The sequence below is a fragment of the Schistocerca gregaria genome, chromosome X (assembly GCF_023897955.1).
Source record: "Schistocerca gregaria isolate iqSchGreg1 chromosome X, iqSchGreg1.2, whole genome shotgun sequence".
NCBI classification, from domain to species: Eukaryota; Metazoa; Arthropoda; class Insecta; order Orthoptera; family Acrididae; genus Schistocerca; species Schistocerca gregaria.
The window spans coordinates 532,356,038-532,371,113 of NC_064931.1; the positions used below are offsets into that span (position 1 = coordinate 532,356,038).

The window sequence follows — 15,076 nt, forward strand, 5'->3', positions numbered from 1 at the left end:
ACACTAGATCGCGTGTTTGGGCAGTGGCCTTGTGGTCTCTCGTATTTGCATGTTCTATGCCAACCACTGGGGCCTCACAAGAATGAAGCTGCTCATACGGGGCTGCATCCCCTGGCCCAGCATCTCAGCAGAGACTAAGTAAAAAAGCCAGCACTACTGCAGCACGCATAGCAATGCAAGTGGCGCTGCTGCAGCAGCATCCCACCCATCCTCGGATGGCGCAGCTCAACACACTTGAAATGCAGGTGAAAAAAACACTGCTGTGTCTCAACAAAAAGGACACCCTTACCTTCTTTCTGGCACCTTACAGGACATTGTCAAAGGGAATTCACCAGCAGAGCTTCTGCATAGCTACTGCCTTTGTATATTACCAGTTTTGGTCCTAGCAGCATCACGTGATTACCTGGTACCTCCAGTAAACAGTTGGCACACCAGTGTAGGTAGACTCCTTTGGGAAGGCCTTGGATAGATTCCCAGCATTATCACGTTGGTATGGAGCTACATGATGCAGAATGTGGGGACCAATGTGATCTGCTTTGTGCACCGTAACAACCACCTGTGGTCAAGTACACCCGAGCTCCACTGGGTGCTGCCACCACCGATAGCAGCAGACCATTTCCAACACCTCAGACCACACCACCAGGTAGCAGAGCTTAGGGAGAAGGGACCTTGTATCTCATGAAGGTAACTGTGGTTAAGAAGAAGATAGTGAAATGATGAAAGTTCACAGCATTTATAACAGGAAGCATCCAGAAAGACACAATCACTACAGTGGAAGACAACAGCAATGGCGGCACCAGACGATGCACCATTCATATCACTTGGTCTGATCTCGTGATACGGGATAGGTTGATACAAGCAAATCCACTGGACAAAACCACCAGTTTGTGGCTGTACCAGAAGTGTGTGTAAATCCAAATAGAGGGCTACTAGTATCCTTGTGTGTTGTGGTAGTGTTTGTAGGACTCTGGAATAGGATATTTACCTACGTGCCGTGGACAAACATATCTTGTGATTACAATCCTGAACTGAAATGTCTTGTACCATGTTTTGTGCTAGCTGGTGCAGACAAGACACCTCACTGAATTTGCATTCATTTGTATGTGTGCACTGTTCTTTTTCTGCATCAAATGCATTGTGGACTACCACATCCAGCAAGAAGACCACATTACATCACTGAACATATGACTACAACCTTTCCATTTCAGGAGTGCTTGGAATTTATATTTACATTAAACTTGATATGTGCTTAAAATTATTATCTATGAACAAGGGAGTGTGGAAAAGAGAGAGAGAGAGAGAGAGAGAGAGAGAGAGAGAGAGAGAGAGAGAGAGGGGGGGGGGGGGGGGGGGGGGGGAGGTTAGATGAAATCAACTGTTGATTTTCTAGAGCGTATTTAAAATTGGATATATGTTTACTTCACCAATACCATCCTTCATATATTTTATGTTACCTCTTCTGGTAATATTAACACAGAAAGTTTACAACTGACATCAAATTATAAGCATTAATTAATATTTCCCTGTCATGTTTTTGCTATGAATTCTTCAAAAAGTTAATACTGAAAACATTATAATTTATTACTTTGCACCTCTTCTGTGACAGATAGCCAAATAGCATTTCAAATCTTTCAATAATTTTCAGAAATATTTCCCAGTGGGGATATGAAAACTGTATTTATTAGTAGTTAGTACTGAATTTATGACAAATTTTCACATACATGAAAACTTATCTCCCTACATTACTCCTGCAGTAACAAACAAGTCGCTAATTTAGTCTCGTACATTTATCATCCATATTTGTGCATTTCAATGGTGTTCACACACTTACAGAACATCAAATGATTCTCCACTTTCGAATTCATTTAAGTAAATAACAGTATTTAAGTTCCATCAGCAAATAATGAAGTGACTAACATTGCAGCTGCAAACAGATTCACATATCAGCAAATTCATTTTAATCAGCAGACATCTCCCACTGCGAGAGTGCACGACTGTAATGGAGTCAAACAAATATCCACGGCATCAGGAAAATCAGACAAAGGTTACATGTAACTAGAAAACAGATGTTGTCTCATATTTCCACTAACTACAACATATTATAAATTAACTGTCATGAATTAAGTGTAGCTGAATGGGAATAACATTGCTAATACATTAATTATTTGATTTTTTCAGAAGTTTAATAGCAGATTCCCAAATTATGTTCACTTTCATAAGGACTAAGGATAACTATGCATGTATTGATGGATTATAAATCACTTTGTGCAATCAGGTACACAGCAAAGACAGATAAGGTTATTGGGTAACAACTGAAAATCAACAAATGAAACACTGAAAAAATTTGAAGTGGATGATGGTGGATTAATAAAGAAAACCTAAAGGTGGGGAAGGAAGTGAGGAGAAAAAGGAGCTGGGGGAGAAGGGGGGAGGGGGGAGGGGAGTTGCGGTGCAAAAGACACAAAGAATATATTTTACGAAGACTGTTCAGCCACTTGAAATCAAACAATATCCGTAACTTTCCATACTTACTGAGAACACCTTACATGAACTATTACAAAATGAAACTCACCCCCAATGATTTGCCTTAACAGTTCTTTTTAGAGAGTTTTTTCTAAATTTATCTGTACCACATCCAAACTGCAGCGCAGCAAACATGTGTAAAAGAGAAGCAGCTTTCTTCATTATATTAATAGTTTCCTCTCGAATCTGGAATAAATCAAATTATATAAACATATTACAACATTCCACATTTTAGCTAGACATTCAGGTGTGACTGTTTACTGTGCTACTTTAACAGCTGGTTAACAACATTAATTTTACCAGTTTGAATTATTTAGGAATAAAGGCGTCAACTCACCCAAAGGCAGATGCGCTGCTTCATCATTGACACAAATGAAAGGTACAGAGCTTGGCTAGCTTTTGGAATGCACTTCCTTTTTTCAAGCTTGTAGGAAAAACAGCGCACACACGCACATGTACCTGTCTCCTTACATTGTGCTCAGTCAACTACCAGCATTTTCCTCACCCACAGTGCATGTACTGGTGGAGGTGGGAGTGGGGGAGGGGGGGTGGGGGGGGCTGAGGGATGGAGAGAGGTGGGAGGCAGGGAAGGGGTTGGGGGGAAGGCTCTAGTGGCTTCTGGTGGAGTGGGGAGCCATCTGTAGGCTAGCTAGGGGTGCAGGTAAAGGGGGCAGGTGGCAGATGGCTGGCCACACGATTTCATACCGTCTAAAGTCAGATAACAGCACACAACTAGCTGATGCGACAGTGGGGATGCTGGGGAGGGGATGGTGTGTGTGTGTGTGTGTGTGTGTGTGTGTGTGTGTGTGTGTGTGTGTGTGTGTGTGTGGAGACACACACACATCTCCCATCTCTACAGCTAAGAAAAGCTCGTGGTGATGGGGAGCATGCAAATGTCACAGGTTGTGAAGCAGCCTTTGAAATCTCGCATGTAGTGGCACTGAGTGGTCCAATTCATTTTTGGCAGCAGTATGGAGAAGGTGGCAGTATGGAGAAGGTGGCTGCTTATTCCAATTGACATACCAGTGTAAAATGCTATGCAGTGGTTGGAGCAGAGCTGATATATAACAGGGCTCCTTTCACAGGTGGCCTGGCCTCTGATGGGGTAGGATAAGCCTGTGATGGGACTGGAGTGGGTGGATGGGGTAGGTCTTGCATGTGATCCCTGTGGCAGCGAATTGGGGTGGGAGTGGCATAGGGACGGACTAGGATGTTGTAGAGGTTGGGTGGGCAGCGGAACACCATTTTGGGAGGGGTTGGAAGTATTCTGGATAGGATGTACCTCATTTCAGGGTATGGTGATAGATAAAGTCCTCATGAAGGGCATGGTTCAGTCACTCCTGCCCGGGATGGTATTGGGTGAAATGGGGGTGCTTCTTTGTGTTTGGTTCTTGGGATGGATGTGAAGATCAGGTGTGTGTGAGGATATCACATGGAAGATCTGTTTATGAGTTAGGCGTGCAGTTCTTTGTGAGGCGTTCAGCATACTGGGAGGGGAAGTTCTCATCACTGTAGATGCATCTACCACAGGTAGTCAGACTGTATGGGAGGGATTTTTTGGTGTGGAAGGGGTGGCAGCTGTCAATGTGCAAGTACTGTTGGTGATTGGTGGGTTTGGTGTGGATTGAGCTGTGGATGGAGCCATCTGAGAGGAAGAGATCGATAGCTAGGAAAGTGTACTTGCCTTGGGTCCAGATTATAAAGATGTCATCAATAGACTTGGACCAGATCAGGGGTTTGGGGTTTTGGGAAATTAGAAATGTTTCCTCTAGGTGGCCCATGAAGAGGCTGGCATAAGAGGGTGCCATGCGGGTGGCCATAGCTGTGCCATGAATTGTTTGTATATCTTCAATTCAAAGGTAAAGTAGTTATGGGTTAGGATGTAGTTGGTTAGGTGTACAAGGAATGAAGTGGTGGGTTTGGAAACTGCAGGGCATTGGGAGAGGTGGTGTTCACTCATGGCAAGGCCATGGCCATGTGGAATGTTGGTGTATAGCAAGGTTGCATCAACAGTGAAGAGTAAAGATACGGAGACAATGGTGTGAGGATGGTGGAGAGCCACTACAGGAAGTGGTTGGTATCTTTAATGTGGGAGGCTAGGTTCTGCACAATTGGTTAGAGATGTTAATCTACAAGAGCTGAGATCCTTTCAGTGGAGGCACTACAACCAGCCACAGTGGGGCGCCCAGGATCATTAGGTTTGTGGATTTATGGGAGCATGTAGAACGTGGATGGGCGGGCTGTTGTTGGGGTGACTAGGGAGATGGATTCAGGGGAAACGTTCTGGAAAAGGTATAAGGATTTCAGCAGGGACTGAAGTTATGGTGGACTTCTGGGATAGGGTCACTTTGGCAGAGTTTGCAGCAGGAGGTGTCAGACAACTGGCGGGGGCTCTTTGACAGGTAGCTGCCGGGAGGATGATCAGGACAGGATCTATTTTTAGGTTGTGTAGGACCATCCTTCCTTCTGTTGAAAGGTAGTTATTTTTCTTAGAGAGGGACCTGGGGAAGGATGGCGAGACCAGGTTGGAAGTTAGCAAGTACTGGAAGATGACCAGGGCATGGTTAGTTGGGAGTGTGGGAGACTCCACCATCCAGGTGGTATGAATTGTGACAGGTAGTGTAATCTCACTATCAGATGGCTCCATCAACACCTTGGGTCCACATCAAACCCACCAGTCACCAACATTACCTTCACTTTGACAACTGTCACCAGTTCCACACAAAAAATCCCTTCCATACAGCCTGGCCACCCATGGTAGATGCATCTACAGTGATGAGAACTCCCTCAGCCAATATGCTGAAGGCCTCACAAAGGCCTTTGCAGACAGGCAATATCCTCAAGACCTAATTCACATTCAGACCACCTGTGCCATATCCCTACACACACCTGATCCTCATATCCCTCCCAAGAACCAACCACAAAGAAGCATCCCCTCGTCACCCAATGCCACCCCAGACTGGAACAACTGAACTATGTCCTTCATCTGGGCTTTTATTATTATCTATCATCATACCCTGAAATGAGGGACATCCTACCCAACATACTTCCAACCCCTTCCAAAGTGGTGTTCCGCTACCCACCCAACCTCCACAAACTTCTAGTCCATCCATATGCCACTCCCACCCCCATTCTGCTGCCACGAGGATCATACCCCTGTGGAAGACCCAGATGTATGACCTGCCCAATCTACCCACCCAGTCCCATCACAGGCTTATCCTTCCCCATCGGAGGCTGGGCCACCTGTGAAAGCAACCATGTTTTATACCAGCTCTGCTGCAAACACTGCACAGTGGTTTACACTGCTATGACAACCAACCAGATGTCCAATGGAATGAACAGTCACTGCCAAAATGCTGGCAAAAATAAGGTGGACCACCCAGTGATTCAACATGAGATTTCAAGGGCTGGTCTATAACCCATGTCATATGCATCCTCCCCACCACCACCAAGTTTTCTCGGCTGCGAAGATGGGAGCTACCCTTACAGCACATCCTTTGCTCCCGTAAACTTCCTGGTCTAAGCCTATGGTAACCTGCTGCCCCCCCCCCCCCCCGCCACCCAATAGTGTGTGTCAGAGAGCTCCCCACTCTTCTATGAGCCGCTTCTCCCAAACCCCCCTCCCCGCCTCCTCCATCTCTCTGTCACTCACCCCACCCAATTTCACACCCTTACCCCATCTCAGTACACTTGCCATGGGCCAGGAAAGAACTAGCAGTTGACTGAGCGAATTTCGGGAATTTAGGGACATAGGCGTGTGTGTGTGTGTGTGTGTGTGTGTGTGTGTGTGTGTGTGTGTGTTTTTCCTATAAGCTTGAAGAAGAAAGTGCATTCCAAATGCTAGACCTCCTGGTTGTACCCCTATCGACAGTGCAGTGTGTCTGCCTTTCAGTGAGTCATCTCCTTTACTCCTAAATAATTCATAATTCTCAACCAGAAATTTCCATACATTATTTTACCAGTTTGATCATATTCACTCACCATAGTGGGAAATTGTTCATTAGTAAGGTGTCAGGCATTTCCAAGGAATCAAAGTCATACTGATTGTAAATAATAAAGAACAGCACAAATGGTATCAAAATCTAAAGTATACAGACTTCACCCACAAAATTAAAACAGCAGACAATAGTCTAGTAATCCAGAACTGTACACGCTGATTTGTAAGATGGACTTTAAAAAAATGTAATATTAGTACACACATCCTGTAGAATAAAGTTCGATTGTCTGAGTGGTTTATGCTTGATCATATGTTTTCATATGTCTCATTGTATTGATCACAGACTTTATGGAGTTAAAATACCAATTACTTACGCCTCATGGCCCAGACACAACATGGAATAGGTACATTAATCAATGTGTAAGAGCATTACATACAGGGAGAGCCTGCAATCTGGTGTGCCATCACTGAATTTCAAGTGCAATTTTGTAAGAAATGGATCATCATAATCATCATCAATACTGGAGTTTTAAGTAAAGGGTGGGCAGAATAAAACTGGTCCAGAAAATACTTACAGTAAGACTAACAAGGGATTTATCCTTGTTATTGAACATCACAGAGGATATTCTGCCTGAGAGATAGCAGCAATAGTGTTTTCATTGTTTTGCTATAGCTCTTCCAGTATGTGAGGATTATCTGAGTACACCTGACCCTTCCATTTGCCCCACAGGTAATAATAACAGGGAGAGAGAACAGTGATCAAGGTGGTCTGGAGATTGCACGGCCTCTACCAACTGTCCTCCCCTCACCAAGTATCTTACGCACTTGTGACAAGATTTTTAAGGAAATGTTTGTTGTTGCTCTACCTTGCTGAAAACATCCATGCAATCTTTTATGTTAACACATGTCAATTCTGTGTCAGTCTTCTATTTTGTGTTTGTGGGGCAGTTTTATGTAGCTCACCCTATACTAAACAGTATGGCTGATAGAGCGCGAATTACAACTGTTGGATACAAACTTGATTAAAATATGTCAAATTCAAACAATGGTCAAAAAATTTTAAGGGATAATGGAGAAGGGTAAATGTATCAATTTGAGCTAAGTGATCCTGGTCCAGAAATCAAGTTGAAAGTTATATGTGAAAATTGTTCCGATTCCTCTGGCAGTGGAGCCCATGTTGCAGTACTGTTGTTGCTAGAACTGTATGATAGGTAACTTTCAGAGGTGGCAGTAAGGACCAAGAAAAGAAAAAAATACCTCAAGAGCTATGAGCACTTGTTCATCTTTGATACTGTGAAAAACATCTCTTCTACTGAACATGTGCTCACATCTCTTAAGCTATACATTTAAAAGACCATTTTTCTTGTTTTGGTCCACAGTACCTCCAAAAATATGGAAACCAAAGAGTTGCTGCAGAAGTGCTTCACAGTATCGAATATGGACAAGTGCTCATTGTTCTTAAGGTATGCGTTTTAAAGCCAATGTTTACTAGACCTCCTTCCTTGTCTTTGTCCATACTGCCACCTCTAACAGTTGTCTACCCTAAAATCTTGGCAACAGCAATAATGGTTCATGTATTTGACTGCCAGAGGTCTCAGAACAATTTTCCCTTATAACTTCAAACTCAGTCATTTCTGGACCCTTACCTCAAATTGATGCATTTACCCTTCTACGTCATCCCTGAAAGTTTCAAATTTTTACTCCATTACACCACAAATTGGTCTGGGCCCCTTCATCATATGGTTATACAACAACAACAAATAAAATTAAGAATTGTTATTTGGTCTACACAAAATGCCTGTTTCATTGTGATCTCCATTTAGCCCACAACTCATGGACAGTACACGAATATTTTCTCCAATAATGATTAAACAGAAGTATACAACACAGGTGGATCTGAGACACAGAGCATGCTTTATGCATGACATACTACAAGAAACAGTCAGAAGGGGTGGTATAGGGAGGAGAATGAATGGTAAGGATGAGTGCAGAGGGGGCAAGCAGGATGCATTGAGGGTCTTTTCAGTTCATTAATGTAGATATGAATATCATCATTGTTTGAGGAGGATCATCAATATGAGAGAAAAGTGCTCTGTTTAGAATTATTTAGAACCATTTCAGTTTTGTTCCTATTCTTCCTTCTAGCTTCTTTGACCAGTGACGTAACCGATACTGATGAAGGTGGCAGTTTATTGTTCCTTACACTGTGCAAAAGAATTAGAGGAACATGAGGTTGGGTGTCTGCCATACTCCACAGAGCAATAATTGTGGACTGGGTATGCTACCGAATTATACAGTTATCTTTCACAAATTAAGCACACATCACATCATCATTACACTGTCGATCATTTACATACAGAAAACTGAAATGTCAAACAAGTGTCGAAAACAAAGAGGAAACAATCATTCCTTCCATAATCCTGGTTGCTTTTCATTGGAGCTTCAGTAATGTGTATTTACTCATTGAGTGTTAATCACAGCCTGACACTTACGTGGCATGCTCCATATAAGTCTGCAGGGTCACCCTGTGGTATCCATTCTTATTCTTCAATGAAACCTCGTGAGTGTTCTTGAAGAATCTGTCGTGGAGAAGGACAACCACAAACACATCTGTCAGGCATGTCCCACATGTGCATGATGGGGTTTAGGTCGGGACACATCACCAAACATTTCATTTTTTCAATGTCCATGCTTCACAAGACATCCCTGTTGACAGCCATCACATAGGTACTGGCATTAGAAGTAATGCAGGGCCACCACTGTATGCAGCAGTGGTCCAACAGGATATCTTTAATGTACTGCTTGGTATAGGGGCAGCCGTCAACAACAACAACAAGATCTCTATGGCTGTCAACACTGAAGCCTCCCATCAACATCACAGAAATATTTGGCAGGTACTGCTCACCATGGGGCCCCATACACAAATATGGTCACCACCCTGCGTCAGAGGATATCTGGATTCATTTGTGAATAACACGTTTCACCAGTGACAAAGTTACCAGTTGACATGTGAATGGCAGACCTGAAGGTGAGCTGCAAGATGTTGTCATATCAAGTGAAGCACTCAAACAGGATGTCTGGGTCATAAGGTCCTTTCTTGTAAACTGTTCATTACAGTCTGATCAAGGACAGCAGCTTCAGTGGCCCTTCTGATATCACCTTGCAGTGCTCTGGTGGTATCCATATGATGCCACACTGCAGAGATGACCAGAATCGGTCTTCACATGAAGTTGGAATGTGTTTCATTGATTCACGGGTATCGCATTGGATAACTGCCAGGCAGTACATTGAACAGATCGTGTTGGATCTTGTGGTGGCTGCTGCATACAATAGTAGCCCTTAATTACTTCTCATGCCAGGGCCTATGTGGCGGGTGTCATCAGGGATGTCTTGTCAAGCCTGGACATTTTCCCTTTCACCATTTACAAACTGAACAGGGAGTTGCAGAAATGATGGTGATACCAGAAGCACTCTCCACCATACAAACAGTAAGGTAGATTGTAGAATGTATATTTAGATAGAGAGAAACAAGTGTCCTTCAAATGTGACTGTTCCAATATGTTCTCCTCAGAGTCTTCTATGTTGTTTACTACTACACATGACAGATGATCATAAATTGTGTCTGTCTATGTGTGAAGAAGAAGAAGAAGAAGAGGAAGGAGGAGGAAGAAGAGGGGAGATTAACATAGACTTGATGTCAAGGTCATTCGTGACAGAGTGGATGCTCAGACTGAGGTAAGGTTGTAGAAGAATATTGCATGTGTCCTTGTCAGAGTGTCCTACTTAGCATTTAACGTAAGTGATTTAGGCAAACCACAGAAAACCTAAATCCAGATGGCTGGGCAGGGATCTGAAGTGCAGTCCTCTTGAATAGAAGGCTGGTGTCTTATCACTGCATCCCCTTCCCCCCTCCGCCACATACAGAAATAGGAAAAGGTGATAAAAAGTTAAGGAAGTTCATTTGAATGTCAGTGAAGGTTTTTACTAATTAGCCTTAGGCATTTTATAGGAGCATAGTTAAAAGGGCAATATTATGAAAATTAATGGACTCATCATAGCTGGTCATTACTTAAAGAAGAGGGTAACAATAATACCAGTTGTTTCACCCGTTAAAAACTTACGAATTTGAGAAAAAAATGAAAAGCAATACATTTTGTTTTTAATTCAGTTCACTGGACTTCAAATCTTTCTGTAAGCCATTCAATTAAGTTGAGAATGACTGTTCATTTGTATTCTGAGAGTACAGGCATAACCATAGGAATGAGCTTTAAACCAATACAGTAGCACACAGACCACCTCCAGTTTACTCTAACTTCAATTTCTTCATTCCCACCTGCATAAAAGAGAGACCAACTACTCTTTTGCTAAAACATTAAACATTACAGAAAACTATTGGATACTGATCAAAATAACAGCACAGAAAGGAAACTTAATGAAATGTAAGGAAGACTACAGTTTAATGTCCTGCTGACATCTAGGTAATTACAGATGGAGCACAAACTTGGATTAAGGAAGGATGAGGAAAGAAACCAGCCATGCCCTTTCAAAAAAACCATCCTGACATTCGCCTGGGCAAGTTAGAGAAATTGCAGAAAATCTAAATCCAGATGGCTGGCTTTGGATTTGAGCCATCATCATCCCAAATGCAATTCCAGTGTGCTAAACACTGCGTCACCTTCCTCAGTGAAACTTCTTGAAGGCAGGATCAGTTATGAAGATCTGGGCCAGCACACAAAATTAGTGTAAATTTAATATTCACTATCCAATCAAGCTGCAAGAAAAAAATTATTGTAATCTATTACATACAGAATTACCCATGAAGTTACTTAGCAACTGTACTCAGATTATACTCAGTGTTGAAATGTTCTATCTATGGCTAAATGAACATCCTTAATAATAATAATAATAATAAGAAGAAGAAGAAGAAGAAGAAGAAGAAGAAGAAGAAAAGAATTTCAGATCATAATTTAAACTGAATATTGACCATCATAAAATATGAGTATGTATCATTGTACAATACATTACTTACATCATCCCTATTTCTAAAGTTATATTTCTTCTTGGATGAATACGAGGAATATTTCCCACAGTGAACAGGGCAATTATGTACGCATTCTTTATCACCTGTTGAAACTTCAGGAGTACCTTCACCTTAAAACAACAAGATAATAAAGTTGAGACACTTCCAGTAAAAGGTAATAGCACATCTGCAAATTAATGAATAATAACACTAAAAAAAGAGAGAGATCAAAAAGACAAGAACAATAATAAGTGCCCCAAGGCATTATTATAGCAACAGTCATAACCTTAAATGCATATTATAGAAACAAGATAAATTACATGACAATCTTATCAAAAATGTAATTAAAATACACAAACAAAATTTTCACAACTAATAATGCAAGACCTGACTTTCTTTATTGGACAATGAAGCTAGAACTGCAAAAAGAAGTTAAATTATTATTTAAAAATTTCAGATTCATAATATTTGCTACATGTAAAAATGATCTAATTATTTCATTCCTGACAGCCAATAATATAGTTTTTTATTAAAAAAAAAAAAGACTAGTAATTTCAATACAAATCAAATGAAATCTTTGTCATTTCCAGTGTTCACAATATATCTGTTAATACATAATGAAATACATCAACAAGTCTACCCTTGAATTACCAGTTCATTCTTTTTACCACAGAATGTGCCCAGAAACCTTAGCCTAGACTTTTCCAATATTCTGCTCAGAAGTGAAATAGAATGTAAATGTCAAACAGCGATAGTATCTTCTGATAGGAAGAGGACACTCATCAGAATAAACTGTAGTACTGAAGAGTCATTTAATCCACATACTGTTTTCACAGCCATTAATTCCTGTTTTTGAAACAAATGCGATTATTTCTCCTTCGAATAACTTTTTAGCAATAAGATATATCCTTAAACATACCACAGTTTTAGGGGTATGTGGAATTTCAAGCAATCCAAAATTCCTGCACTCCTGAATACTTCTGTGAGTAGGACTGCCATAGCATCATATTTAATAACAATCTCTTCCTTATTAAAGATAGAAATTGCCTATTCATAGACACTACAGAGCTCTCAGGATATGGTAACAAATAGGACAACCACATCATTTTACGGGAGATAATCAACATCTACTCATGATTTTAAGGGAGATTTAAGGAATATTTAATTAAAATAAATTTCAGATGTACAACAAAAATTATATCTTTTCAGGATCAAAATGCCTTACAACTAGAGGGGACATCTATCTGTTTTTGTGGGTTAAGGCACAGGCTGCAACAGAAAAAAGCTGCTTGTTTACCTGGATCTTTCATGACATCAATGAACTTCTTAATACTTTTTGAAGCTAAAATCTTTTTTGCAATTGCTTCTGCCTTAGTTTGACCATGTCATCATCTTAGCCAAATTAGAATCATGGAAAACATTCTTCATTAACTTATTTCCAAAATCCAAACTTCTCTAGCTTATAATGTATTTGATTGAATGAAAAAGTATTGCTAGCTTACTGGCAACATTTTTAATGGTCTTTCTGTCATTACCAAGATATTTGAGCAACTTGGGGGACGCCTTCACTTCTGTTTCATTTCAATTATGAACTTCTACAAAAGAATACTGGCTGCAGTCAGAATTACCCCTGTGAACAATGCTGAAGTCACACTTACACATCACACACTAAGCTTCTGTCAGTCAATAATGTAAGGAGTGTGTTTAAACATGAATGCCTCTATAATCTGTTCCCATGAGTCCTTGTTACTTCTTTGCCTTAATTATACCATAGCTGCTGTTCAGTACAAGGCGAGCACATATGTTGGTTGCCAAAACTGACGAGAAACAGGTAAACATTCCCCTCCTACAACCCCTTTAGAAGCATAGGTTATGGCAGTCATTCTCCACTCCTCAGATTACCTTGACGAAAAGACTATGCCGACAACAGTATCAATTATTAGACAAAAATGTTTTGAGATTTGTTGATTAGGGATTTTAAACTATTGATAGTACTTTGTGGGATTAATATTCACAAGAGAGATCAATGATGATATATACAGGATAAAGAGGCAGTCAATAGTTGAGCTGGGAGGATTAAAGAAAAATTGCTATAATACCGGAGATGACGGGAAAATCAGGAGAGCTGGTCACCCAAGAAACAACAGAAGTGTTTTCTAGGAAAAATGACACTTATGTCTTTCAGCTGCATCATTCCTCCATTCTGAAAACTGCACATAATGAGAAACAAATACGTTTTTGCAGTCCAAAGAATGAGCCATTTTGATTTTTTAATGATTATTTAAAACACAACTTGAATAACACTAAGGTGATTACTGCTGACCAAAACAACTAATTTTTGAATATATACACTCAAAGAAATGATTACTCTACAAATTCTTTTATCAATCAAAAATAATATTGCTCAAGAAAGCAAACATATCAGAGGTGGAGCAACATCAGAATGAAAAAGTCTCACAATTCAAAAGACATATATTGAATGCCAATGTCTGCATCTGCAGTCTCAAAATGGAAAAAAAAACTTTCATGAATATATATTTTTAACAACATCAAGTGTGGATGAACATAATAATATTTTTAACTGTATAAAAATACTATTTCATCTCTATGTCACTTGTAAATACATATTTTTTTGTTTATACTGTTAGGAAGCACATAAAACTAGTGATCTATGACTTCCTTAAATTGTACTTCACAACTTGCACCAAGTTCAAAAGCAACATTAGATTTACCACCACAGCTGTTATTGAGTTAACCTTGTATCTAGATATAGTTTTAGGCAAAATGTCATAACCTGGCACACTTTTTCCTGTGTATTGTAAGCAGTATGTTTACTTTGAGGTTATGTTTTACCATGACTTCCGAGAGGTGTGTGAAGATGATGTGTGACATGCAGTATTTGGTAAATATAGACTATCAAATTAAGGTCTCACATATTTGTGAATACATAATAACCAATTCAAAACCAAACACACTTGATGAGATAACAATTTACAGGCTATCCCAAGCTGTTTACATTTAATGTCACCAGATGGTAGAGTTTTGTGAGAACTAGTTGCAAATAGCAGCTTTGGTAGTACAATGTCAGTTCTAGATTATATATGAATAGTATGTGGGATGTTTAGGCACAAAACATTCTGCCAGACAAAAGAACTGAAGCACTCAAAAGACACAGTCAGATATCGGTGTGGCTTAGTACACATACATACCATTGGTGGGTATTTAAATGAATAAAGTTGCAATGTTCTGTGACAGGTAGAATGGCCACCAGAGTGAATTAGTGTTGTTCATGTTTAATGTTGTTACCAGGTCTGATAGGGTATATAAGGGGCAAAAACAGCATCAGATGTGTGATCACTGTGTAGGGCGTGAAGATGTCGCATACGTATGTAAGGCAGCATTATCAGCACCTCACAGAGATTGAAAGGAGCCTCATCGTGGGTCTCTATTTGGCAAGCTGGCTGGCTGAATCATGCAACACCCAGATTTGTGGGGCATTTGGATGTGACAACAAACCAATGCTGGACTTCATCACAATGTGAGTGCAGGTATACTTGTCATCAAGGTTCCAGGAAGGAAGAAAGATTAGCGTTTAA

The 15,076-nt window shown here is 40.5% G+C and overlaps 1 protein-coding gene across 1 annotated transcript in view; it reads right to left on the reverse strand.

Annotated features, from left to right (window-relative positions):
• The window catches only part of LOC126297653 (RUN domain-containing protein 1), a 162,405-nt gene that overhangs the window by 70,907 nt on the left and 76,422 nt on the right, over positions 1-15,076 (reverse strand). Inside the window, exons 7-8 of the mRNA XM_049988736.1 lie at positions 11,490-11,611; positions 2,573-2,709 (exon numbers count right to left, since the gene is read on the reverse strand). Of these exons, the coding sequence (XP_049844693.1) occupies positions 2,573-2,709; positions 11,490-11,611 (259 nt within the window). The remainder of the gene's footprint in view (positions 1-2,572; positions 2,710-11,489; positions 11,612-15,076) is intronic.